This window comes from Lepus europaeus, chromosome 4 (genome assembly GCF_033115175.1).
Source record: "Lepus europaeus isolate LE1 chromosome 4, mLepTim1.pri, whole genome shotgun sequence".
In the NCBI taxonomy this organism is placed as follows: Eukaryota; Metazoa; Chordata; class Mammalia; order Lagomorpha; family Leporidae; genus Lepus; species Lepus europaeus.
The window spans coordinates 75,915,078-75,942,543 of record NC_084830.1 but is presented as its reverse complement, the minus strand read 5'-3'; the positions used below and the strand labels follow the sequence as shown (position 1 = coordinate 75,942,543).

Genomic DNA, 27,466 nt, shown 5'->3' with positions numbered 1-27,466 from the left:
TACCTGTGGACTGTGAAGGTCTGTGGTCAACATGATAATTGAGTAAGCCAAAACATAAGCAGTATCCGCACTAGCAAAAAGAGTTTGCCTGGAAAAATAAGTGTATCATGTTATAAACTTTTGTCTTATAGTTTCATTGAAATAAGTGATCTCAAGTTCCATAGAACTTTAAATTTTCTCTTTCAGGATTTATAATGTATCTCATTTTTAAAAATTTTTTTTACAGATTGCCCTATTACTTTCACAAGTAGATAATCTAAATTCTCTGGGGACAGGGGATTACTTTGTATTATCTCTGAATCCCTGGATGCTCCTTAGTAAAGTGTCACAGACAGAGCTGACAATCAAGAAGCACCTGAATCTTACTCACCCTTGGTTGCATTCTAGGTATCGTGCAGCAAATTTTTCCATTAACCGATCAATTTTCTGAGCTTCCCCTGGAAGACGAAATCCTTCTAGAAACATGCGAAGAGCAGAAACAAAGTCCTTTCCAGAGAAGTCATGTTGGTCTACATATGCATACATGACTTCTTTGTTAAATTTATCATTATCTCCCAGGAATTCACCCACTTGAGTCTAAAGCAAAAGCAAATGACAGAAACTCATTCTGATGGTACGTCATTTGTCAAACAGCTACTTAAAAAGAGAAAAACCCCTAAGATCCCCAGGTTGTTTTTTTTTTATTTATTTTTTATTTTTTACTTGTGGGGGCAGAAGGAAAGAGTGGGGGGGAGAGAAGAAAAGAGAAGGAGGAGCTCGATCCCCAGGTTTTTAACTACAGATTAACAATTTCAAACATGAAGCTGAAGGTTCATTTAGTATACTAAATGTGTTTAGAAAACAAAAATAAAGATTTGTAGAATTTAGAAAATTTGAAAAACGAGCTTTATATTATATAGATATATATTTTAAACCTATGTTATTCTTTAGATTTTATCTCCTTATTTACTTAGAAAAACATGTTCAGGGGGCCACGGTACATAACTTAAGGAATTTTACAGAAAAGGTTAGGAGGAAATAAAATGGTATTCTTACAGAATCTAATCTTTCCTCTTGATGTAAGAATTGTGCAATATCTTCAGGAGTGGTCCCAAGCATCCCTTGTTCTTGGAGGTACTGTATTCCTCTCTTTGGTTTCTTATTAAATCTAGATTCAGAAAAGTTATAGGTTACAAAACAAACATACAAAACAAAGTAGCTTTTTTATACACTAATGAACTCAATGAAAAAGAAATCAGGAAAGAAACCCCATTCACAATAACCATTAAAAAATCAAATATTTAGGAATAAATGTAACTAAAGAAGTGAAAGTTCTCTACAATGTAAATTATAAAACATTGATGAAAGAAATCAGCAAGGGCACAAAAAAATGGAAAGATACTCCTTGCTCATGAATTGGAAGAATCAAGATCATTAAAATGTCTATACTTCCTAAAGCAATCTATGGATTAAATGCAATTTCTATCAAAATACCAATGACATTCTCTACAGTATTAGAAAAATCAATCTTAAAATTCATCTGGATTCACAAAAGACCCAGAATGGATGAAGTTAATAAAAATATGAAAATAGATGCCAGTGCTGTGGCGTAGCAGGCAAAAACTGCCATCTGCAACACTGGCATCCCAAGTGGCTGTCAGCCTGAGACTCAGCTGCTCCACTTCTGATGCAGCTCCCTGCTAATGTGCCTGGGAAAGCAGCAGCAGATGGCCCATGTGCTTGGGTCCCTGAATCTATGTGGGAGACCCCAAAGAAGCTCCTGGCTCTTGGCTTTGATCTGGCCCAGCCCCAGCCGTTGCTGCCATCTGGGGAGTGAACCAGCAGATGAAAGATCTCTCTCTGCCTTCCCCTACCTTGTAATTCTGCCTTTCAAATAAAATAAATCTTAAAAGAAAAAAAAAAAAAAAAAACCAACACACTAAAAAGTTATATTTCATGAAAAGATGATCTTGAGTTCTAAACCACAGCCAAACAGATTAAATAAAATCAAACAATTCACACTGAGGTAAATCTAATCAATGCTGTCTGAGGTTCATACTCTTAACGGAATAAACACAATTTTTAAAAATTTTATTAGTAAAAATACAACAAACAGATGTGTTCATGAGAAAATAATGCAGCAAAATGGTAAATGTTTGAGGAAATAAATGTGTTTACCCTAATTTGGTCATTGTACGCATGTATCAATATCACATGGTAGGTACATGTGTAATTCTTACATGTCAGTTAAAAAAAGAAAATGCAAGGCAAATGACTGAGTATGTCAGAAAAAGTATCCAGAGAGGAAGAGGCATACTAATCAATCCATGAAACAGCATATTATAATAAACAGGTCTGCATTGTTGGAAGAGTAAGTTGAGACAGAACAGGTTATGAAGCTTAAGAGTCAGTAGATTCAAATTACGGAAGGGCTATATGCTATTACAAAAAGCACTGGCTTTAATTTCTAAAAGCAAAACAGGAGAAAGACAAGTAGATTTTTACTCAGTAAACATTACTCAAGTGTGGGAAGACTAAAGAACGAATAAGACCAAAGAAACATAATTAAAAGATTATACCAGTTAAGGCAAATAATGGTGATGACTTACAACCAAATACCAAGTATTTGTTTGCTCAGTGACCAGCAATATGCCTAACTGTTTATACACACTAGACCATGGGCCCATGACAAGAAGGGCTGCTGTTTCATTCATCTAGTTCCCCAGGGCCTTGCATATTATTATCTGGAACTGATGGGACCTCATGAACAATTATGAAACAAATTTTTGGGGTTTTTTTTTTTTTATGGTGACACTGAAAAAATGACACTTGGATATTCATTCACTAAAAGACACTACTTTAGTATCAGGAAGAAATGTTACAAAAGAGAAACAGTAAACCAAGTAAACATAAGGGGACATTTTTAACAGTTCAACTAGATTTATGGAGAAAGGCCTACTCCTTATTGCATCTCTTTGAAAAAGACATTGACAATAAAAGGAAGAAAGGCGACACGATGGCATTCACACAGAAAACAGTTTAGGAGTAGGCTGAAATTATACAGCTTAGTGAGAAAACAATTTTACAAAATAGGGTGCAGTACAGTAGCCAGGCTGGAAAGGGAGTTCATCACCTTATTAACATAAAAATAAATCAATTAACAAGAGTTTATCAACAACAAGAATAGCACATTTATAACACAATTGGAGAAAATATTAAACTGTAAAGGATCAATGTTATTAGAAGTTTCAGATGTTAATTTTTTTTTTTATTAGAAAAGCAGAGTTACAGAGAGGCAGAGGCAGAGGCAGAGGCAGAGAGAGATCTTCCATCTGCTGGTTTACTCTCCAATGGTCTCAACCGTCGGAGCTGGGCCAATCCATAGCCAAGAGCCAGGAGCTTCTTCCAGGTCTCCCAAGGACTTGGGCCATCTTCCACTACTCTCCCAGGCCATAGCAGGCAGCTGGACTGGATGTGGAACAGCCAGGTCTTCAACTGGCACCCATATGGGATGCTGGCACTGCCTTACCTACTATGCCCAGCACCGCCCCTAAATTTTTTGAGATGACATCTAATTTGGAAATATAAGATGTGATTTCATAACTGAGCTCAATGAACAATGCAAAACTGTAGAGATAATGTTCAATAGCACATAATCTTTGATTATGGCACAAAATTAATCTATATGACAACACTGGTTGAGCACTGAAAGAGACTGGGGAGCTGAATACTGAGCCATTAGAATTCCTGGATACAAGAAAACTAAACTACCCCACCTTACCCCTGCTGCCTGCTACTTACTGAAACACGTTTTACGTAGGGTGTACAAAAATTCTCAGGGCCGGCGCCGCGGCTCCATAGGCTAATCCTCCGCCTGCGACACCAGCACACTGGGTTCTAGTCCCGGTCGGGGCACCGGATTCTATCCCGGTTGCCCCTCTTCCAGGCCAGCTCTCTGCTATGGCCCAGGAGTGCAGTGGAGGATGGCCCAAGTACTTGGTCCCTGCACCCATATGGGAGACCAGGAGAGGCACCTGGCTTTGGATCAGCGCGATGCACCAGCTGCAGCGCGCCAGCTGTGGTGGCCATTGGAGGGTGAACCAATGGCAAAGGAAGACCTTACTCTCTGTCTCTCTCACTGTCCACTCTGCCTGTCAAAAAAAAAAAAAAATTCTCAGAAGATACAGTAAAATCCAGAGCAGGGATGGCACAGTCCTGACAGAAGAATATTCAGTAACATTTCTCCTTACAATGATACTTACAGATCTATCCCTTGTTCTATGATTTCTTTTTGTTGCTTTAGGACCTCAAATTGTTCTGGATTATCAGTGCCAGACATCTGTGTACTGTAGCTGCCTATTCCTGATGATGATGTTGACTCCAGGGAATTTAAACTTCCATATCTGTTTATTGTCTCAGGGTGCTTTATTTCACTCATCTCTTGCTCTGAGGGTTTTTCCTGGCCTGTAAGAAGAAAAATCAACACAGTACATTATAGCAGTACCCTCTTATCCACAGAGAATACCTTCTAAGATCTTTAGTGAATATCTGAAACAAGAGATGTTATCAAATACTATTTATATATACTATGCTTTTTAATACACATACATACCTATGATACAGTTCATTTATAAATTAGACACGGTAAGAGATTAGTAACAATAACAAAATAGGACAACTGTAATAATATGCTATGTAAACAGTCTTTCCGTCTCTCCCAGAAAATCTTACTGTGCTACAGAGCTTAGTAACTTTCCAATAAAAGTTTTTTTTTTTTTCCTACTGAGAATTTTCACCCTTTCACTTAAATAAAGCATTTTATAGCCCCTCTTTGGTATACCTGAATTGCCATCATTCAGTAAAATAAGTTATCTGACCACAAGCACTACAATAGCACAACAGTGAATCTGATAAACAAGACAGCTTCTAATTGACAATCAGGCAGGTAGTACATACAGCATGGATACACTGGCCAAAAGGATGATTCATATCCTGGCAGGATGAAATACAATGGTGTGAGACTTCATCATGCTATTTACAGTGGTGCCCAATTAAAAACTTACAGACTGTTTATTTCTGAAAATTTTTATGCAATATTTTCAGATTTTAGTTGGCCATGGCTAACTAAGGCCATGGAAAGCAAAGCTGCAGATAAGGAAAGACTACTACATTCTAAGAAAAAAACAATGCAAAAGGGAAAATAAATTATCAAATAGGGCTAAGTATATTTCAGTGTTGCTTAGCTATGTATTTAAAATAAACATTAGGTGCCATAATAAATCATATGCTTTGATACTAAGATTCACTGTAATTTCTACATGTATATCATTGGGAAGAATTATTTTTGCAGTTGCAGTGTTTCTTATCAACTGCACTGGATTTTAGCTCTTAGCTCATGCCTCATGAATTAAGAGTTTGTCCCCATAAGGCTTTTGGCCAAGATAATACTAGTATAGCCCTGAACCTGTGGGTTTTTCTCTGAGGGCAAATAAACTTTGGAGGAAACAAACTTCCTAAAACATGTTGGCTTTTATGTAATTATCTTAATAACTATTATGAAGCTGCATAAATATAACTCATTTTATATAATATTCAAAATATTTCTAGGACAACTAAGTTGGAAAATTCACAGTTTTAAAGCTAGCTATTTAACTCACAGAGAATGCTCCTTCATCAGTTAATGAACAAACATGTCAACACTTGTTCAACAACATCTGACAACTATTCTCCAAAGAATCATTAACTTTAAATGATAAATTATAAGCTCAAATATAGCCTTACCAAGAGTTGTTTGGGAGTTGGGATTCACATACTGATCCTTACTCCATTCAACCATACACTTCAGAATTGACACTAAGCACTCTAATCCTTTTTTCCGCAGGCTCAATTCCTACAAAATAATTCATAAACAGAATAAAAATAAAAACATCTTCTAAGGAAAACACACATCTTATCCTTGGCCAAGGTTAAATTTGAAAATGCTTTTTAAAGTTCTTACCTGAACATTACTCATACCAAGTTCTTGACTGCCCCTTCCTTGAGCAATTTTTGATAGGTCGTTTACTAATCTTTCAAATATATTTGCTGCGTTTAAGTCACAGTCATAATTTACATAAATATCCACTACACTCTGAGCATCTGCAAGAATATATTAATTTTTAAAAATGCATATATAACCTAAGTATATGTAGCCTTTAATTATATAATAAAAGAAATATAGAACGATAATTTTAAATACCTGCACAAATCCTTGTCAGTGTCTGAATAACCATCCATTTATGATCAAATGAGCTAGTAGAAGTTTCCAAAATATATAGAAAAATTTCTTTAAAGAACACCTGTGAGTAGGAGAAAACTTCTGTTTAAAATATTGTTTAGAATTCAGATTTATCACTTCTCTAAAGATCTCAAAGTCTTAGAAAAGAAAGATTAGGACCCAAGTTCCTCTGGAGTTTAACTCCACTTGAGTTCTATCGCTGAAATTTCAATACTAAAAATAACTTCACTAAGTGACTTTCACTTGCCTTCCTAATCCCAGCACTGCACTTCACATTGTTGTGATTTGCTATCACACAGCTGCTCAAAAAAAATATGCCAAGATACAGAGTTCTACAGGATGGTAATTTCTTGAAAATAACAAAAAATAAATCTTTGCTTCATTTTTCACCTCCTCAAAAAGCAAAATTTATATTTTGCTCATGAATTATATTTTTCTGACATACTTACATTGGGCAGGCCTAATTGTCCCTAAATTTAAATGTAACTGATACTGTAACCAAGATAATAAAACGATCTAATTCTTACATTATGTTTATGCTTTCATAAACACTCATGAAAGTGAAAAATACCTACTATCTGAAGGCTACAAGCAATTACTCACTATTTTGAAATTAGGTACAAAGGAGTTAATCAACCTAACGAAATATAACTCAATTTCATCAGTTAAGAATTTTCAGATTCAAATTTATTTTGGACATGTGACTATGACTTAAGAGATAACTAAAAAGAAAAACGATGTATTAGTATTTACGGGACATATATATATATATATATATATATAATGTAGACAGAAATAATCCAATTTATAATATGATTTATTCATCCCCCAAACTATGCTATGTATGCCTGTAAAGTGCTTCCCCCCTCCCACCACTACCACAAAGTGCCACTATTCTCTTGCATAACCTAAATCCTATGGTCTGAAAGCTCTGTAAGGATAGAGACCAGGTCTTTCTGGTTAAGCACTGTGTCCACACTGCATGACACAAGATAGTTGTTCAGTAGATGTTTATATGTCTACAGTTAGAAAACACTGCTCCAAGACACCTCAGAGTGCTATAGCAAATTCACAGGGGTGCCATGAGGAGGTTTTTTTTTTTTTTTTTTTTTTTTTTCTTTTCTTTTTAAAACAGGCAGAGTGGACAGTGAGAGAGAGAGAGACAAAGAGAAAGGTCTTCCTTTGCCTTTGGTTCACCCTCCAATGGCCGCTGCACCGCACTTGGGCTATCCTCCACTGCACTCCCGGGCCACAGCAGAGAGTTGGCCTGGAAGAGGGGCAACTGGGACAGAATCCGGCGCCCCGACCAGGACTAGAACCCAGTGTACCGGCACCGCAAGGCGGAGGATTAGCCTGTTGAGCCACGGCGCCGGCCGCCCATGAGGAGTTTTGAGATAAAATTCAGAAGGAAATATATCTGTTGGATATCTCATGCAGTTGTTCAGTTTTAATTAGATCACACTACAGTCCTTTCAATGACATCATTATTTTTGCAAACCTGGGTTTTGGTAATTGCTACCATAAAAATTACTGTATGAAAATCAATGAAGAATAGGAATGCAGATGGTCTGATTCCAAAGTGCAGTGTCCAAAAGGCACACATATTCCAGTAGTAATTGTGGCTAAAAATGAAATGAAAATAATTTTTCTTTGAATTTATGTATACTTTTTAAATTAAATGGATACTAGGCTAAGAGATGTATTTATTAAGTTTTTGTTTATAACGTTAATATATCTAACTGTTGGGATTTTTTTTGTTTTTGAGGCAGAGATACTGAGGGTGCTCTCTCATCTGCTGGTTCACTTTCTAAATGTTATAGACAGCTGGGAAAGCAATCCAGGTCTCTCACATGGGAGGCAGGAAAGCAGGTACTTGAGCCATCACAGCTGCCTCCCAGGGTCTGCATTAGCAGGAAGCTGCATTAGAAGCTGCAGCTGGGAACTGAACCCAGGTACGCTGATGCACAGTACAGGTGTCCTAACCAGGCTACATGCCTGCTCCCTGTTAGGATCCTGACCTAAGCATACCATGAAAAAACTGGAGGCTCTGCTGGTGCAATGAAATCAAGAAACTTTGGGACTCTGATTGATTTATGGAATAAATAAAAAATATAAGCCTTACTATTATAATATACCTATCAACAGAGTCTCTAAAAGTAAAAAAACCCAACCTTTTAATGACTTATTAAGTAACCATCATGGACAAATACACAGACTAATAGCTCTATCATGTCTCCTCTTAAAAGTTGTATATAAACAATATTTTCCTACAACATATATGTTGTTTAACGCCCTTGGAAAAATCACATTGTAGAAACTCTGAAGTGACTATTGTCAAAACATGAATCTTCACATAAGGACAATCTCAATTTTTATTTGCACATTTAGGTTTTCATATGTTGGGCTTTCTCCAAATGGAACACAATTCATCTTGAATTTGAATATGTTTAATATTATATATATATATATATTTTTGACAGGTAGAGTGGATAGTGAGAGAGAGAGACAGAGAGAAAGGTCTTCCTTTTTGCCGTTGGTTCACCCTCCAATAGCCACTGCGGCCGGCGCATCGTGCTGATCTGAAGCCAGGAGCCAGATGCTTCTCCTGGTCTCCCCTGCAGGTGCAGGGCCCAAGGACTTGAACCATCCTCCACTGCCTTCCCGGGCCATAGCAGAGAGCTGGCCTGGAAGAGGGGTAACCGGGATAGAATCCGGCGCCCCGACCGGGACTAGAACCTGGAGTGCCAGCGCCACAAGGCGGAGGATTAGCCTGTTAAGCCACGGCGCCGGCCATATGTTTAATATTTTCAAAAGCACATCTACATTTATTTCATTAAACAATTCCTAAAGAAGTAGACTTAGTATCCAAAAATGTTCTTGGACAAAGTCTTCCAAAATTCTCTAACATTAATTTAAATGGCTCATCATCAAATGAGCCAGTGTGTTATAGAAGCAACAGATCTACCAAGTACTTTCTAAAAAGTCTCTTATTTATAGCTCTTTAAGTCTCTTATTACAGAAGATAACAGCTGTTCCTAGTGCATTATTTTAATAGACATATGTCAAACTTCTGAAACATACTGCTACCAGAAATTGTTTCCTGCCCAAAGAGATGACCCATGTTTTAAAATTTTTCATTTAAAAGTCTAAATCCTTATTCCTTTTCATCCTCATAGTCAAATTCCAAATGAATTGATAGATATTATAGAACATTAATAAAGGACAAAATGACTATGTTAGCCATCTCAAACTATGATGAAAATAATGAAGTATTATACTCTTTATGCTGGACTAATAAATTATTAGTCTTAAGTTAACATTAAATGTAAAATTAATAAAAATTAAGAATAATCTGCACAAAAAATGTAAATGTAAAAACTGAACATAAAGATGTATATTTCTAAAATATACAATGTCCCAAAATATTAAAAAAAAAAAGGTAAGTTGGAAAAAGCATCCATTAAATCAGTAAAACATTAAGAACTATTTTTAAATACTGAATTACTTCAAAATGATAACCAAAGATTAGGAATTGGTACGCCTGCGCAATGCATGAAGACATGGTTGGAAGATCTAAAGATTCTGAATATACTGTATTACCACATGACTTACTCAATTTCCAAGGGTATTGGGACAAACTAAGAATACTTAAGAAACAATAATAAAAATCATAAAAAATACAAGACAAAAGCACAAAGCAAAAGTCAATTTTTTTCAAACGTTCTAGATAACTCCCAAAATACAGTATCTCTCAATCACCTCTTTTAAAACGTTTAATACTTAAATGGCTTAAAGCCATGTAGGCACAGTATATATTTGGAGCTTTTAGTATAGAACAATTCCATTATTATGTACCATATTTATAATGATAAAACAATTATGATGTAGAGAGCTAGAATAATTCATTCAACTAATGTGAAATTTTTTTTTTTAATTTTTTTATTTTTGACAGGCAGAGTGGATAGTGAGAGAGAGAGACAGAGAGAAAGGTCTTCCTTTTGCCGTTGGTTCACCCTCCAATGGCCGCCGCAGTAGCGCGCTGCGGCCGGCGCACCGCGCTGATCCGATGGCAGGAGCCAGGTGCTTCTCCTGGTCTCCCATGGGGTGCAGGGCCCAAGGACTTGGGCCATCCTCACTGCACTCCCTGGCCACAGCAGAGAGCTGGCCTGGAAGAGGGGCAACCGGGACAGGATCGGTGCCCTGACCGGGACTAGAACCCGGTGTGCCGGCGCCGCAAGGCGGAGGATTAGCCTAGTGAGCCGCGGCGCCGGCTAATGTGAAATTTCTTAAAGCAGGGGCTGCATCTTATTTCATTGCACATTCTTAAGTACTTACCCAGTGTCTAGTACTTTATACGCACATTTTAGTTAAATGGGAAATGAAAGAAAGAAAAGATATTTACCAATGTATAAATATTTCACACTTTGGGAAACTTTCCAGTGTGTTAATTACCTGATTTAAACAAACGATATATCCAACAGTAATCTTACACTTCAATGCCTGAATGCAGGACATACCTCAATTTGCATCTTCAGATGCGTCTTAAAGTTTGACAACAAAGTAAGAAATATGGAAAGGGAAAGCTCAAAAACTTCTGGAACAGATGAGACTCCATTCTTTGAGAGTGCAACACACAGATACTGCTTAATAGCATTAATAAACATCTCATTTGTCCTGAAAACAGGTCCTGCATTCTGCAGGATGGATAGAAGTAACTGCAATGAAAGAATCTTGGATCGTAACTCATGAGACCTAAAACATAAAAAAGAAGGCACAGTATGTGGACATATTTAGCGGTTTTGCCATAACAAATTATTCCAAAGATATTTATTAATACCATATAATTTCACAAGCTTTCTGAATGGAGAGGAACAGAATACAGCACAAAAAGAAAACACTGGGTTGGTGCTATGGCACAGTGGACTAAGCCACTGTCTGCAGCACCAGCATCCCATATGGAGCCCAGTTCAAGTCCTGGCTGCTCCACTTCTGATCCAGCTCCCTGCTAATTGACTGGGAAAAGCAGCAGAGGATGGCCCAAGTGCTTAGGCCCTTGCATGCATGTGGGAATCCTGGATGAAGCTCCTGAATCCTGGCTTCAGCCTGGCCTAGCCCCAGCCGTTTCCGCCATTTGGGGAGTGAACCAGCAGATAGATGGAAGATCTCTCTGTCTTGGTCTCACTGTAACTCTTTCAAATAAATAAATAAAAATCTTTAAAAAAATTCATAAACAAGCTTAGCCATTAATAATCACTGCTTCTATTGATGATGCCTTGTGCCACATAATTTCATAAACTTTTTAAATGGAAAAAAATTGACAAATATTTCATATCAATCTACTTTTCCATTGCAAAAGAAAAAATAATTTTAGGACTTATGTCTCATTCCTTTTTTTCACAACCATACTTCTTAGAAATCATAATAAACTTCTCAGATTAAGTATCATCTTTAGAATATAACAGCTTCAACATGATTTTTTTCTTAGTTATGCTACTCAAAAATCACAAACACCAATAAAAGTTATGGTTGCAATAACAAGTTACAGTACCAGTGGGAGCTTACTTTTTCAATAACCATTTAAAGAGGTCCTCTCTTAAAGATGTATTTTATCTATTTATTTGCAAGTCAGAGTTATATATAGAGAGGGAGAGACAGAGAGATTTTTCCATCTGTTGGTTTATTTCCCAGATGGCCACAACGGCTGGGCTGGGGTTGGGGTTGGGGCTGGGGCAAGTCAGAGCCAGGAGCCAGGAGCTCCTTCCAGGTCTCCCGTATGGGTGGCAGGGGCCCAAACACTTGGGCCATCATCAGCTGCTTTCCCTAGGCTATCAGCAGGGAGATAGATTGTAAGTAGAGCAGCCAGAACATCAACTAGCACCCATTTGGTATGCTGGCATTGCAGGCAGTGGCTTTACCTGCTATACAAGACATCAGCCCCAGCACTTTTTCTCTTAATAGTCATTTATTCTAAATATTTTTGTACTGAAAAGCTGAAAAATAGATCTTAAAGTTCTAATTTATTTTTCTGATCTATATATTGTGCCATGCTTCTATCTAGCATTTTACATATTAAGATTTTCCCAAATACAATTTTTCTTTCATTGAAGGGTCTCTTAAGATCCACAGATCAAAGAGATGTATACTAGGCAACATTTCAAAGAGAGACCATACTCAGTACATGCACTACCAGTTAGTAACTTTTTAAAAAACTTATCTTAAATGTTATATTTAAACACATTTACCTGGTATAGGAAACTAAATTGCTCCTCATGTTCATCTTAAAACTTTTATGGTAATAAGTAAGTATCAAGTAATTCAAAGATCTATGTAAATCTAACAAGGAGTATTTCACATAAATATCATCTTCAAAATAAAATTGGAGCCAATAATATGGCTCATTATTACATAGTCTTTTTTTTTTTTAAAGATTTATTTATTTAAAAAACAAAGTTAAAGACAGAGAAGGAGACGCAGAGAGAGAGAGATCGATCTTCCATCTGCTGGTTCACTTCCCAAATGACTAGGACTAGGCTGGGCTGCAGCCAGGAGGCAAGACTTCTTCTGGGTTTCCCAAATGGGTGCAAGGGCCCAGGGGCTTGGACCATCTTATGCTGTTCCTAGGCACATCAGCAAGGAGCTAGATCGGAAGTAGAACAATCAGGACTTAAACCAGCATTCATATGGGATGCTAGTGCTGTGGGCTGGGACTTTAACCACTGCACCACAGTGCCAGGCCCCTACATAGTCATTTTTCTAAGATAGTCATGACTCTGAACTTAAGTATATTTGCAGCAATTATTACTAAAATGCTACAAACAGCAAGAGGGAAGACTCTGAATAACTATAGGAAAATACATAGTGTAAAATATAGGTGTAAGTTTTCTAGTCTTCCAAGTCTTAACACACTACTACCACTTCATAATCCAGATCACATTACCAGCTTTGTTGCTCAACTCCTAACATAGGACGTTGTTAGAAGAATGTCTTACCTTTGTATCTCAAGCATCTAACAGAATGTTTTATATGCAATAAATTAATGCATTTATTCTTGTATTCATCCATTTGCTAAGTAGTACTCTGTACTAGGCATTTATGAATGAAGAAATGAGCAAATGATTGTTTATTAACAATAAATTATAATTTTTTGGGCAAAATAAGCCATAAATTTCAGGTCTGCAGTTTTTCATAGAGTAATTTAAGCTTATGACTCAAGCTTACAGAAAATTTCCTAAAATCATCATCTCAGCAAGGCCAAAAATTATAAAAAGGAAAACAAAAGGGAAAATTATGTAACTACTACAAATTCAATGAATCACTCAATAAAGAAAATTATACACGCTCTCATTTGGAAAAAGAACAGTGTTCTAAGGGCAGAAAATTGATTTCTTTCAGTATGCAATTCCAATGTTTAATGACCCTTATGGGCAAGTAAAAAATGTCTTCAAGCAAAATTTCCTAGTATTTGGATTAATTCCACTAAATGAGATAATTAAGTTACATTTTTCCTATATTAATCATTTTTAATACTAAAGCCTGCAACTTTCCAAAAACCAGAACATTATTTCTTCAGGGTTCAATGAACACCCCACTCCACATTCATCACCATACTACTCATCAAAAATCCGTATTTTTCCTTTGTGTTTTCATGTTTAGCATTTTAAATAGGCCTCTGTTTGTAGAATTCTTTCACATCTCATTTTTTACTATTCACTTGGAAAAACATTTCAGGCTTTTAAGTGAATAACATCTTTAAATCATGGCAAAATAACTTTCAGTAGTAACATCAAATTCTTACATTATTTCCTTTATAAAGTAGGTCTTCATCAACTCAGAATGAAATGTCAAAATTGTCAACTTTTGAATAATTTTCCTCTATAATAAACTAAAAAAATGTAAAAAATGTGTTTATAAAATATACAGAGAATAATCAAAATTATACTATAATATAACCTCAATTCTTTTGCTTAATGATTTTTTTAAAAAATGTTTTATTTATTCAAGAGGCAGAGAGCAAGCAACTGTGCACACAAACTTCCATCTGCTGGTTCATTCCCCAAATGCCCAAATTTGCCAGGGATGGGATGGGTTGAGGTCAGGAACTCAATCCAAGCTTCCCATGTGGATGTCAGAGACTCAGCTACTTGAGCCATCACTGCTGCCTCCAAGGGTCTACAATAGCAGGAACATGGACTCAGAAGCCAGACTCAAAGAGTGAACCCAGGCATTCTAATATAGTACATGGGTTTCTCAACTGGCAATTTAATTATCAGGCCTAATGCCCATCCCAAGAATTTAGATCTTTAAAATACAGAAGCACCAACAGATAATATTGCTGATTCTCAATATTTGGGCCTAAAAAGATTTTTAACTTTCATGTTTTTGCCCTTAAAGACGTCTGTCCCTGAATTAGTACAATGTGATAAAACAAAACTATAGATAATATTAACAAATGATCTTTCCATAAATTTGTTATGTTTTCATTATAGTAACTGTCTCTAATATTCTTAGTTGACAATTAGAAACTGTATCACAGTTCACTCTCTAAATGCCTGCAACATCTCAGGCTTGATCAGGCCAAATCTGGGAGTAGGGAGCTCCATCAAAGTCTCCCACAATTGTGACAGAGACCCAAGTACTTAAGACATCATCTGCTGCCTTCCAGGGTATGCATTAACAGTAAGCTACACTCAAAACTGGAGATAGGACTGGAATCCAGGAATTCCAATATAAGATGCAGGTATCCTAAGTGGTATCTTAACCATGGTGCCAAATGGCTACTCCGCACCTTTTTCAAATTAAAGCAGTGATGCTTCCATTTCTCTCTTTTTCAATATCCTTTTCTTAAAGTCACTCAGGTCTCCTAAGTTTCTTCCTCTAGAATGTTCTCATACATTGTCATGCTGCAACATTAAAGAGGCAAGCTAACTCAATCTCAAGCAGTAATTATTTACAATTCAGTCACATGACATGAAAGTTACTTGGCCATTTATGACTCACAAAAACAGTACTTTCCTAAGTGTTTAATATTTATGATAGTAATTAGACAAGTGTACCCTATCTCAATGTACTTCCTACTCCCTACAGGGAGAAATACTCTATGGCATTTTGTCAGACCTTAATGAGTATATATTTTCTTTCATTATGACTTTGAAAATTTATTTTAGGTACGATTGGCAGTTTTCAGCAGCCTAATATGAGGCTGAATAACAAGGCTACATAAACTCCACAGTTACTTATAATATGGAAATCATTCACTTGGTAAGTATGAGGCACTAGCCTATAAACTTGCCATACCCTTTGGGGAACAGTGTACACTGTCTACTCCAGCATGTTTGAGAATGTCTCGTTCTTCAGTACATTTTTTATTAGGTAAAATATCCCTTCCTCCCAACTATTTTTAAGATCTATATAATAAGAATAAATGAAAATCCAAACAATAGCTTTACCTTAAAAGTAATTTTCAAGCTTAAAGACCTCTATTTGTCAGGCAAAACAGTTGAAGACTTACTTTGGATCTGGTGGTCCATCTGACAGTGGTTTCATTGACAGTTTACACAATGACCTGAATACTAGAAAGGCATCCTTTTGTAAAATGTGGGAAAACTTAGCACCAGGTGAGGGTCCTGAAGAATTTCCAGATTCCTAAACAAGTTAATATACAATGAAAATAAAGACATTTGCCAGTTTAAAATCATTTCAATCTTCTAGTACGTTTTATTCAATTCATTACCAAGTGATATTTTCCCTACCTTGTGGAAGTGAACCCAAATGAGCAAAGTGCCACACTGTTTTTCTTTAATCTGACATACTACTCTCTGACATCCCAATAATAAATACCTTAAAAAATGCATGCTTTTCAAACAGTGTTTATTTGTCACCATTATTTGGTGGCACTATTAAATTTAGCTGATCATACTATTACTAATAAAACTAGTACAAAATACTCTAGCAATGTATTTAACGAAAGGCCTAATTTATGATTTCTACTGTCACTGGGTGTTTTATGTTTTATATAAGTATTTGTATATATATCATATATATATATGTATATGTGTACATATATATACATATATATGATTGTTAAAGTAATCTTAAAGGAACCGTTAAAAAAATCAGGGGGCTGGCACTGTAGCTCAAGAGGTTAATCCTCTGCCTGCGGTGCCAGCATCCCATATAGGCACCAGTTCTAGTCCTAGCTGCTCCACTTCCAACCCAGCTCTCTGCTATGGCCTGGGAAAGAGGTAGAAGATGGCCCAACCACTAGTGCCCCTGCACCTACATGGAAGACCCAGAAGCAGCTCCCTGTTCCTGGCTTTGGATTGGCCCAGCTCCAGCTGTAGCGGCCATTTGGGGAGTGAACCAGCAGATGGAAGACCTTTCTCTCTGTCTCTCCCTCTCACTGTCTGAATCTACCTCTCAAATAAATAAAATCTTTAAAAAAAGAAAATCAGTAAGGCCAGGAAGATCTACTCTGGAATATGGGCACTGATTTAGGATGGGCTCCTTTTTCTAAAAAGATAAATATAAAACCATACAAACTATTGGGTAGGAAGGATGAGGAAGACCTGTCATGACCACGGTACTAACTTCTTTGTAGCCCTTAACAAAAGTTGAGGAAATTCTCTAGATTTCTAAAAGTTCTGTCTTATTCTATGATAATAGAATTATTTTGAAGGAGTGACAGAAATGTTCTTTCTTCACATTAATTTCAATGGGAGGAAGATGAAAAGAAAATATGAACATGCCTTCAAGTTAAAAATGTGGCTATCACATATGAAGGGAACAAACTGTTCTAATCTATACCAGTGAGGAAAAAACACAAGTTGTTTTGCTTTTTTTTTTTAATTTCCCCAAAGAGAAATCAGCTAGCATCATTAAATGGCAATATTCATTACATGGTGTTGGACTCCTACCCCCACCCCATTTATACCTGAGTATCATTGGAAGAGACAGACAATCTGTCATCAGGTAAGGATGGTGTATACACAACAGAAATTGGTGTTCCTGGAATTCCATTTGCTTGAATATTTTCACTGTCGCTCCCATCCTCTAAAGCTCCAATGTTTCCATCTGTACTTGCATTTATAGTAGTCCCTTCTCCCATATCTAAAATTATAATAAAAAAATGCAAAGATCTACTACTTAACTGAAATTTATTTAAAAAGCAAAGAGGATTTAAACTGAAACAGAAAAGCAATGTGAACTAAAATATGTGTTGGCACCATTTAAAGGTTAGCATACTTCCTAGTGAGTAAATATGCATTTGGCATACTTCCAAATATGAACCTCAAGTTGTTGTGGCAGTGAAACACACTCAGCTGATGAAAGGCTACCAGGATGTGCCAAAGCAGAAGCTTATATTTTTGGTCTATAATAGCATTGAGTAAACTGGGTTCTTATCAGTGTTAATGCCTTGAGCTGTTAAAGAGAAACTGCTTTAAAAAAAAAAAAAAAAAACTTACTGTAAAATAAACGTAGGAAATGCTGGGAAGTATGTTTCGTTATTTTAGCCTTTAAATTCACTGAGCTTGCCAGTGCTTCCAAAATTTATTTTACCATGATTCCTTTCCCTTTTATGGGAATACCTACCAGTACTGGTCACCCTGAGTAATCATACCTGCAATAAATATAAACAAATGTCTTTTTGTTGAATAAACATGATAATACAAGTAATACCAAGTTCCAGAACTACTTCAGGGGAAACCCAAATAGGTTACTTTAAAAAAAAAAAACAAAACACAAAGGATTTCTTCAAAAGGAGCAAAAAAGGGTGATGCTTATTTTGATGTTGCAGTTAAGATGCCCCCATGTAATAGTGCCTGGATTTCGCTCCTGGCTCTACTCTCAGTGCCAACTTCCTACTCTAATACACACCCTGGGAGGCAGCAAGTGATCGATCACTCAAGAAGTTAGGTCCCTGTCACCCATGTGAGACCTGGACTTACTGGCTCTTGGGCATTTAGGTAGTGAAAGGAGTTCTCTGCTTTTCTCGTTATGGCTCTTAAAAAGTAAAGTGCTGGCAAGTATGTATTATGAGAAAACTATGCATGGATTTTGAAACTTTTCTGCATGACGATAACTTCATACTGACTTGTAACAATGTCTGAACAGGATCAACAAGAGGGATAAGACATTAGTTTGATAAGAGCTTCTATCAGAACAGCATGATTTCTGCTAAAAATGAAGGAAAAACAAACATCAAATTGCTAGCAAAGCTGTGTGGAAGAATGATGGAGTAACTGATGCTTTATAAAACATTTATGAAGACAGTGTACCCAAAGAAATTAGCAATTAACAAATCAATATTTTAAGAAAGGAAGAAACAATGCTGCAGATGAAGCCTGTGGCAGCAGAGTCTCATCAATCAGAGGAAAAACTTCATCTTATCCATGGCCTAACTGAAAAGGACTGACCATTCACAGCAGAACAGCAGCCAACACCACAGACATCTCATCTGAGTCAGCTTTCACAATTCTGAATGAAAAATTCTAGGGAAGCAAATTTTCTGCCTGACAGGTGACAAAAGTGTTGCGTCCATATCAGCTGTGGACAACAGCAACACTTTCAATAGAAGTTTTCAATAAGTGGGATCAAGATTGTGAAGGACTTCTTCCAACAATAAAAGAAATTAAAGACTATAGATATTAATCCATTCATTCACAACCAACTAATCTCTGATAAACAACCTAAAATAAATCCTTGGAAAAAGGACAGTCATTTCAACCAATGCTGTTGAGAAAACTGGATCTCTGCATCCAGAAGTATGAAAAAAGACCCCTACTTTACAGCTTATACAAAAATTCAACTCATGGGGGCCAGTGCAGTGGTGTAGCAGGTAAAGCTGCTGACTGAAGATGCCAGTTCAAGTCCCGGCTGCTCCAATTCCAATCCAGCTCTCTGCTATGGCCTGGGAAAGCAGTAGAAGATGGCCCAAGTGCTTGGGTTCCTGCACCCATGTGGGAGACCTGTAGGAAGCTCCTGACTCCTGGATTCAGACCTGCGCAGCTCCGGCCATTGCAGACATCTGGTGAGTGAACCAACAGATGCAAGATCTACCTCTCTCTCTGCCTCAACCTCACTGTAACTCTGCCTTTCAAATAAAACAAATCTAAAAAAAAAATCTAAAATAGACAAATGGGATTATATCAAGCTAAGAAGCTTCTGCATATCAAAGCAAACATTCAACAGAGGCAACTGACAGAATGGGAAAAAAATATTTACAAACTATGCAAGTGATAATTCCTGAGTTTATAAAGAGCTCAAGAAACTCAGAAACAACAAATCTACTTCGGAAATTGGCCAAGGACTTGAACAGACATTTTTCAAAAGAGGAAATCTGAATTGCCAACAGACATTAAAAAAATGCTCAAGATTATTAGCCATCAGGGAAATCAAAATCACAATGAGGCTTCACCTCACTCCAGTTAGAATGCCTATCAATGAAACTCAAAAAATAACAACAAATGCTAGTGAGGATGTAGAGAAAAAGTCACCCTAACTGCTGTTGAGAACATAAACTAGTATAATCATTATGGAAGACAATATGGAGATTCCTCAGAAATCTGAAAATAGGTGTACCTAATATGACCCAGTCAAATTCCATATCTGGGAATTTAACCAAAGGAAATGAAGTAGGCATATGAAAGTTATCTGTACCTCCATATTTATAGCAGCTCAAGTCACAATAGTTAAGATATGGAATCAACCCAGGTGTCCATCAACTGATGACTAGATAAAGAAATTATCATACTTATGTATATACATACACACAAGATGAGTACTACATAGCCATAAAAAAAGAAATTGTTGGGCCAGCGCCGCGGCTCACTAGGCTAATCCTCCGCCTTGCGGCGCCGGCACACCGGGTTCTAGTCCTGGTCGGGGCACCGATCCTGTCCCGGTTGCCCCTCTTCCAGGCCAGCTCTCTGCTATGGTCCAGGAGTGCAGTGGAGGATGGCCCAAGTCCTTGGGCCCTGCACCCCATGGGAGACCAGGAGAAGCACCTGGCTCCTGCTTTGGGATCAGCGTGGTGCGCCGGCTGTGGCAGCCATTGGAGGGTGAACCAACGGCAAAAGGAAGACCTTTCTCTCTGTCTCTCTCTCACTGTCCACTCTGCCTGTCAAAAATAAAAAAATTAAAAAAATAAAATAAAAAAGAAATTGTTTTTTGCAAAATGGATACAACTTAGATGAAACTATTTATGCATAGTGAAATAAATTAGTCCAAACAACAAATGTTTTCCCTGATTTGTGACAATTAAAATACAAAGTACAAAAAACAAAATGTAATATATATGAGCATAATTGACATTCTGATAATCTTATTACTGTTTATAGCCCTTGTCTCTACTCTTGTAGAACTGGGGTTTTCCTACTTATTACCTGTTTTACTCTTTATTTAATGGAGGGTTAAGCACGCAATTATGGAGTAAATTCAAAGTATCTCATTGTAAAAATTAAAAGAAAAAAAAGGGAAAGGTAGAGGGAAGGTGGGAAGTATCATTATGCTCTTAAAAACTGTTCCCTTTGTATAAATAAAAAAAATTATCTGGGGGAAAAAAGATCATGAAGGATTTCTTTGTAGAACTGCTAACAAGAGATGAAACATGTTTTTTTCAGTATGCTCCTGAAAAGACACAATAAAGCAAATACTACACAGGAGGGAGCTTTAGTAAAAAATGGACTAGTCAAAAGCAAAGACTATGGTAACTTTTTTTGGAGATGTTCAGGCATTTTGCTTATTGACAAACAATGCTCACATCTGCTTATAAGGAAAGCACTTTGAGCAAGTTTTCAAAAGAGTTTTAGCAGAAAAAAATGCCTAGGAAAACTCTGTCAAAGAATCCTTCACCAACACAACGCTGCTGCTCATTGTTCTCACTCAACAAGGACAGTTTTGTGAGTTTTGAGGACATATCATTAGACATCCACTTCACAGTTTCTCATTTGGTTCCTTGTTTCTTTATCTTAAAAATCTTTAGGGGATGGTACTGTGAGGCAGAGGTGTGAGCTGCTGCTTGGACATCTGCACTGTGCATCTGGTGCCTGGTTTGAGACCTAGCTACTTCATTTCTCATCCAGCTTCCTGCTACTGCACTGGAGGAAGGTGATGGCCCAAGCGCTTGTGTTCCTGCCTCCTGGCTTTGGCCTGGCCGAGCCCCAGATGTTGTGCATACTTGGAGGAGTGAGCCAGTAGGTGGAAGTTCTCCCCTGCCCCTCTGTCTTTCAAATAAATAAATAAACATTTTCTACACTTAATAATGTAAAAGATGACCACACTGATGTGGTTAAATCCCTGTAACCCTCAGTTCTTTAGGGATGGACTAAATGACTGGTATCATTGCTTACAGAAGTTTCTTGAACTCCTTGACAGAGAGAATGCTCCATCTGCTGGCTGATGGCTCCACTGGATGGGGCAGAGTCAGGCTGAAGCCAAGAGAAAGGAGCTTCATCTGGGTTTTTCACATGCGTGTAGGGCCCAAACACTTGGGCCGTCCTCCGCTGCTTTCCCAGGCACATTAGCAGTGAGCTGGATTGCAACTGGAGCAGCCAGGACTCGAACTGACACTCACATGATGCCAGCATCGCAGGTGGCAACTTAACCTGCCACAAATGTCTTGAACTCTTATGTTTAAAAGTGAAGTATATATTTTTGTATCTTTTAATTTATTTCACACAAACCTTTTAAAGTCCTAATAGATATCTATGATTATAATTCATTAGCTGTTTGGGAGGGAACTGTGTTTTTGGCTATCAACTGAAAGACACTGTGGAGGGAGAGACAGAGGGAGAGGAAGAAAAATATCATATTCTTAGAATTTTACCTATGAAATACCCTAAATCCATTCTCTTTATATTAATGAAAAATGTAAATTAAATGTAAAAAAATTAGTGAGGATGAAAGAAATATTCTATAAGGAACACATTCTATAATATCAAAGACCTGTGTTTCATTTTTGTGTCTATCGTTTCACTGGACACAGCTCCAAGTTTTGAATGATTAAAGTAACATGACAAGAGTAGTAGCTTCTGGTTCCCCTATCTTGAAGCTGCTTGATGCTATCCAAACCAGATCATCTCGGAATATATAAACTGGATAATTACAAAGTATGTTTTGCAATTAGCAGGTATTACATAAAAAGATATTCAGTAATAAGAAATATTCAGAAAGCAGCATACTTAGGCCAATATATTCCTTATAAATTTACCTAAAGAAAAGTACAAGAAGATGTAATAAGGGTATAATCACTTCAGTGTTTAAATAAAGCAAAAATTTGGAAATAATCTAAATGATTGCATTAACAGATTATTTAAATAAAGGAGTATCGACACAATGAAGTACAAAACTGACAGGAAAGGAGAGCCAAATGCCATACGTTAATATGTGAAAAAGACAGATTATAAAACATAAACCAGTCTGTTCTCATTTACATTTAGATATATGTATTCAGATATGCATAAAAAACGTTGTTTCAAAAAAGTTTTGTAGGCAAAACACACAATAACAAGGTGAAAAGAGTTGGGTAAATAATAAACAGAAAATATTTGTAGGGGTTCTAAAATGGCGGAGTAGGGAGGCAGCTTACTGCTCTAGCCCAGAAGAAGATAGCTTAAAAAAAGTAGAGGGTCAACACCATGGCTCACTTGGCTAATCCTCTGCCTGCGGCACCAGCATCCCATATGGGTGCCGGGTTCTAGTCCTGGTTGGTCCTCTTCCAGTCCAGCTCTCTGCTGTGGTCCAGGAGTGCAGTGGAGGATGGCCCAAGTGCTTGGGCCCCTGCACCCGCATGGGAGTCCAGGAGGAAGCACCTGGCTCCTGGCTTCAGATCAGCGTAGCTCCGGTGGATTTGGGAGGTGAACCAGTGGAAGGAAGATCTTTTTCTCTCTAACTCTGTCAAATAAATTTTTAAAAAAATTTTAAAAAGTAGAGATAGTGTAGTCTCAGGGAAGAGTTAGGGAAAAAATGGCAGAGGAAACTCTACCAAAATTAGAGGGACGCAGTGGACCTATGTGGAGGGTGTGGGCACCCACTACTCGGGATGCCAGCAGCTGAGAGCCTATGCACCATTTCTGGAAAGTGAGGTGAGACAAGACTGCAGTAGCCCGAGATACTGGCAAAAAAGTGGCAGGAAGAGCTTAGAAGGAACGAGGCTTGAAGCCCTTTAGGGGAAAGTGCACTAGCATAACTAGAGGAGAGAAAAAGGATGGTTCAGACACGTTTCTCTCTCTCCAGTCACCTCACAAAGGTATACAAGCCGACAGAGCAGGCATCATTTTGAACATACGTAACAGCTGTGGCAGCTGTATCTGCACCCGGCAATCAACTGAGCAGAGACTCCTGACTCTGGCAGGGAGAAATAACAGGGGGCTAGGAGCTTGTGACTGTGTGAAGCTTGTGAACTGGGACTGTGGGGAAAACGAAAACAACAACAACAACAACAACTGAGGGTGTGTGGGAGAACTCACAGTGTGGCTAAGACTTTGAACAGTCTCAGTGGGAGATGCCACAAGCTCGGGCAGTCCTGGTTACCCGGTGAGAGACATTGCTGAGGAATCTGAACTTACACTGGGGACTGCACAGATCAGTTGTGTAGTCCTTGAGACAGAGAAGATGAATATTATACCCACTGGGGCTAGCACTCAGGCACTGGCCTCCATCGAGGAAAAGAGCTCAGCTGAGCAGAATTACAATCCTTCTGATTAAAAAAAAGTACCCACGGCCAGCGCCATGGCTTAACAGGCTAATCCTCTACCTTGTGGCGCAGGGTGCACAGGGTTCTAGTCCCGGTTGGGGCGCCGGATTCTATCCCGGTTGCCCCTCTTCCAGGCCAGCTCTCTGCTATGGCCCGGGAAGGCAGTGGAGGATGGCCCAAGTGCTTGAGCCCTGCACCCGCAAGGGAGACCAGGAGAAGCACCTGGCTCCTGCCTTCGGATCAGCGAGATGTGCCGGCCACAGCGGCCATTGGAGGGTGAACCAACGGCAAAAAGGAAGACCTTTCTCTCTGTCTCTCTCTCTCTCTCTCTCTCACTATCCACTCTGCCTGTAAAAAAAAAAAAAAAAAAAAAAAAAAAAAGTGCCCACGCCCTTAACCTTGGAGAACTGAATACAGCTCTCTGGCCGCACCCACTACAAGCCTCTAGAGATTCAGTGAAAGCAGACAGTCCACTTATCTACAGAGTCAGTACAACGATAAAAACCACCATAGCAGGAAAGAAAAAAAAGAGGAAACCAACGGATATCTCCACAAATGGCGAACAAATGCAACAATCCAAGAAACAAGAATAAGGAAGACAAGATGACGTCCCCCCCACCAAAAAAATGACACTTCAATACAAGATTATGAAGATGATGAGACAGAATAAATGCAAGAAACTTAATTCAAAAAATTGATAAGCATACTTAGAATTAATCAAAAGCAAATGCATGAACTAGTGAAATCCATGCAAGACATGAAAGAAAATCTCATGAAATTAATATTAAGGAAGAATCAAAATGAAATGAAGAACTCAATAGAACAAATAAAAAAATGCAGTTGAGAGCCTTAAAAATAGAATCAATGAGGCAAAAGAGAAAATACCGGACTTAGAAGACAGCACAGGAAAGTATACAGTCAAATCAAAGAAAAGAAGAGGAAATTAGAAATCTAAAAAATATTGTTGGGAATCTACAGGATACTATTAAAAAACCCAACATTCGGGTTCTAGGAGTTCCTGAGAGCATGGAGAGAGAGAAAGAATTAGAAGGCCCTTTTAGTGAGATACTAGCAGAGAACTTCCAGGTTTTGAGAAAGAAAGAGACCTCCAAGTTCAGGGAGCACACAGAACTCCCAATAGACATGACCAGAAAAGATCCTAGCCACAAAACACTGTAATCAAACTCACCACAGTGAAGCATAAAGAAAAGATTCTAAAATGTTCAAGAAACGCCAGATTACTTTCAGAGCATCTTCAATTAAACTCACAGCAGACTTCTCATCAGAAACCCTGCAGGCTAGGAGAGAATGGCGAGATATAGCCCAAGTAGTACTAAGAGAAAAAAAACTGCCAGCCCAGAATATTATACCCTGCAAAGCTCTGATTTGTGAATGGAAGGTGAAATAAAGACCTTTCATAACAAACAGAAATTGAAAGAATTTGTCACCACTCGTCCAGCCCTGCAAAAGATGCTTAAAGATGTGTTACACACAGAAATGTGGAAATCATACAAAAGAAGGTAAAGGAAGAAAACCTCTCAGTAAAAGATCAAAGGAAGTTCAAAGTATAAATTAAGAATATCTTTGGAAAAATGGTAGGGCAAAGTCATTACTTATCAATAGTCACACTGAATGTAAATTAGGCAAGAAAAAGAAATCAAAAGGATACAAATTGGGAAGGAAGAAATCAAACTATCCCTATTTGCAGATGATATGATTCTTTATTTAGGGGATCCAAAGAACTCCACTAAGAGACTATTGGAATTCATAGAAGAGTCTGGCAAAGTAACAGGATATAAAAATTCACACACAAAAATCAACAGCCTTTGTATACACAGACAATGCCATGGCTGAGAAAGAACTTCTAAGATCAACCCCATTCACAATAGCTCAAAACAAATAAAATCAAATACCTTGGAATAAACTTAACCAAGGTTGTCAAAGATCTCTATGATGAGAATTACAAGACTTTAAAGAAAGAAATAGAAGATACAAAAAAATGGAAATATCTTCCACGTTCATGGGTTGGAAGAATCAATATCATCAAAATGTCCATTCTTCCAAAATCAATTTACAGATTCAATGCAATACCAATCAAAATACCAAAGATATTCTACTCAGATATGGAAAAAATGATGCTGAAATTCATATGGAGGCACAGGAGACCCTGAATAGCTAAAGCAATCTTATACAACAAAAACAGAGCTGGAGGCATCAAAATACCAGAATTCAAGACATACTACAGGACAGTTGTAATCCAAATAGCCTGGTACTGGTACAAAAATAGATGGATAGACCAAAGGAACAGAATAGAAACACCAGAAATCAATCCAAACATCTATAACCAACTTATATTTGATCAAGGAGCTAAAACCAATTCCTGGAGTAAGGACAGTCTACTCAACAAATGATGCTGGGAAAACTGGATTTCCACATGCAAAAATATGAGGCAAAACTACTTATACTTACACTTTACACAAAAATCCACTCAACATGGATTAAAGATCTAAATCTACAACCTGACACCATCAAATTATTCAAGAACATCAGAAAAACCCTGCAAGGTATAGGAACAGGCAAAGACTTCTTGGAAAAGACCCCAGAGGCACAGGCAGCCAAAGCCAAAATTAACAACTGGGATTACATCAAAATGAGAACTTTCTGTACTGCATATGAAAAAGTCAGGAAAGTGAAGAGGCAACCAACAGAATGGAAGAAAATATTTGCAAATTATGCAAGTGATAAAGGATTAATAACTAGAATCTACAAAGAGATCAAGAAACTCCTCCACAACAAAACAACTCACTTAAGAGATGGGCCAAGAACCTAAATTGACATTTTTCAAAAAAGCAAATCCAAACGGCTGACAGACATATGAAAAAATGTTCAGGATCACTAGCCATCAGGGAAATGCAAATTAAAATGGCTTACATACAGAAATCAACTAACAACAGATGCTAGCGAGGATATGGGGGAAAAGGCACACTAATCCACTGTTGGTGGGAATGCAAACTGGAAAGCCACTATGGAATACAGCTTGGAGATTCCTCAGAAATCTGAATATAGCCCTACCACACGACCCAGCCACCCCACTCCTCAGAATTTACCCAAAGGAAATTAAATTGGCAAACAAAAGAGCTATCTGTACCTCAATGTTTATTGCAGCTCAATTCACAATAGCTCAGACATGGAATCAACCTAAATGTCCATCATGGAAGACTAGATAAAGAAATTATGGGATATGTACTCTATGGAATACTACACAGTGGTTTAAAAAATGAAATCTGGTGATTTACAACAAAATGGAGGAATCTGGAAAACATCATGCTAAGTGAAATAAGCCAGTCCCAAATGGACAAATATATGTTCTCCCTTATCTGTAACAACTAACTGAGCATCTAAACCTGTAGAAGTGAAACTGACACTATGAGAAGTAATGACTTAATCAGCTCTTGTCCTGTCAAGGAACAGCTTACTATTTTATTCTTTTTAGTATTTTCTACTTAATGCCAGTGGTT

The 27,466-nt window shown here is 37.6% G+C and overlaps 1 protein-coding gene across 2 annotated transcripts in view; it reads right to left on the bottom strand.

Annotated features, from left to right (window-relative positions):
* The window catches only part of ARFGEF1 (ADP ribosylation factor guanine nucleotide exchange factor 1), a 149,910-nt gene that overhangs the window by 59,249 nt on the left and 63,195 nt on the right, over window positions 1-27,466 (bottom strand). For both annotated transcript variants that reach the window (XM_062188387.1, XM_062188385.1), the window contains exons 8-17: window positions 17,187-17,362; window positions 15,765-15,898; window positions 10,774-11,008; window positions 6,218-6,317; window positions 5,978-6,117; window positions 5,761-5,869; window positions 4,242-4,443; window positions 1,036-1,147; window positions 371-576; window positions 4-88 (exon numbers count right to left, since the gene is read on the bottom strand). In XM_062188387.1, coding sequence (XP_062044371.1) covers window positions 4-88; window positions 371-576; window positions 1,036-1,147; window positions 4,242-4,443; window positions 5,761-5,869; window positions 5,978-6,117; window positions 6,218-6,317; window positions 10,774-11,008; window positions 15,765-15,898; window positions 17,187-17,362 — 1,499 coding nt within the window. The remainder of the gene's footprint in view (window positions 1-3; window positions 89-370; window positions 577-1,035; window positions 1,148-4,241; window positions 4,444-5,760; window positions 5,870-5,977; window positions 6,118-6,217; window positions 6,318-10,773; window positions 11,009-15,764; window positions 15,899-17,186; window positions 17,363-27,466) is intronic.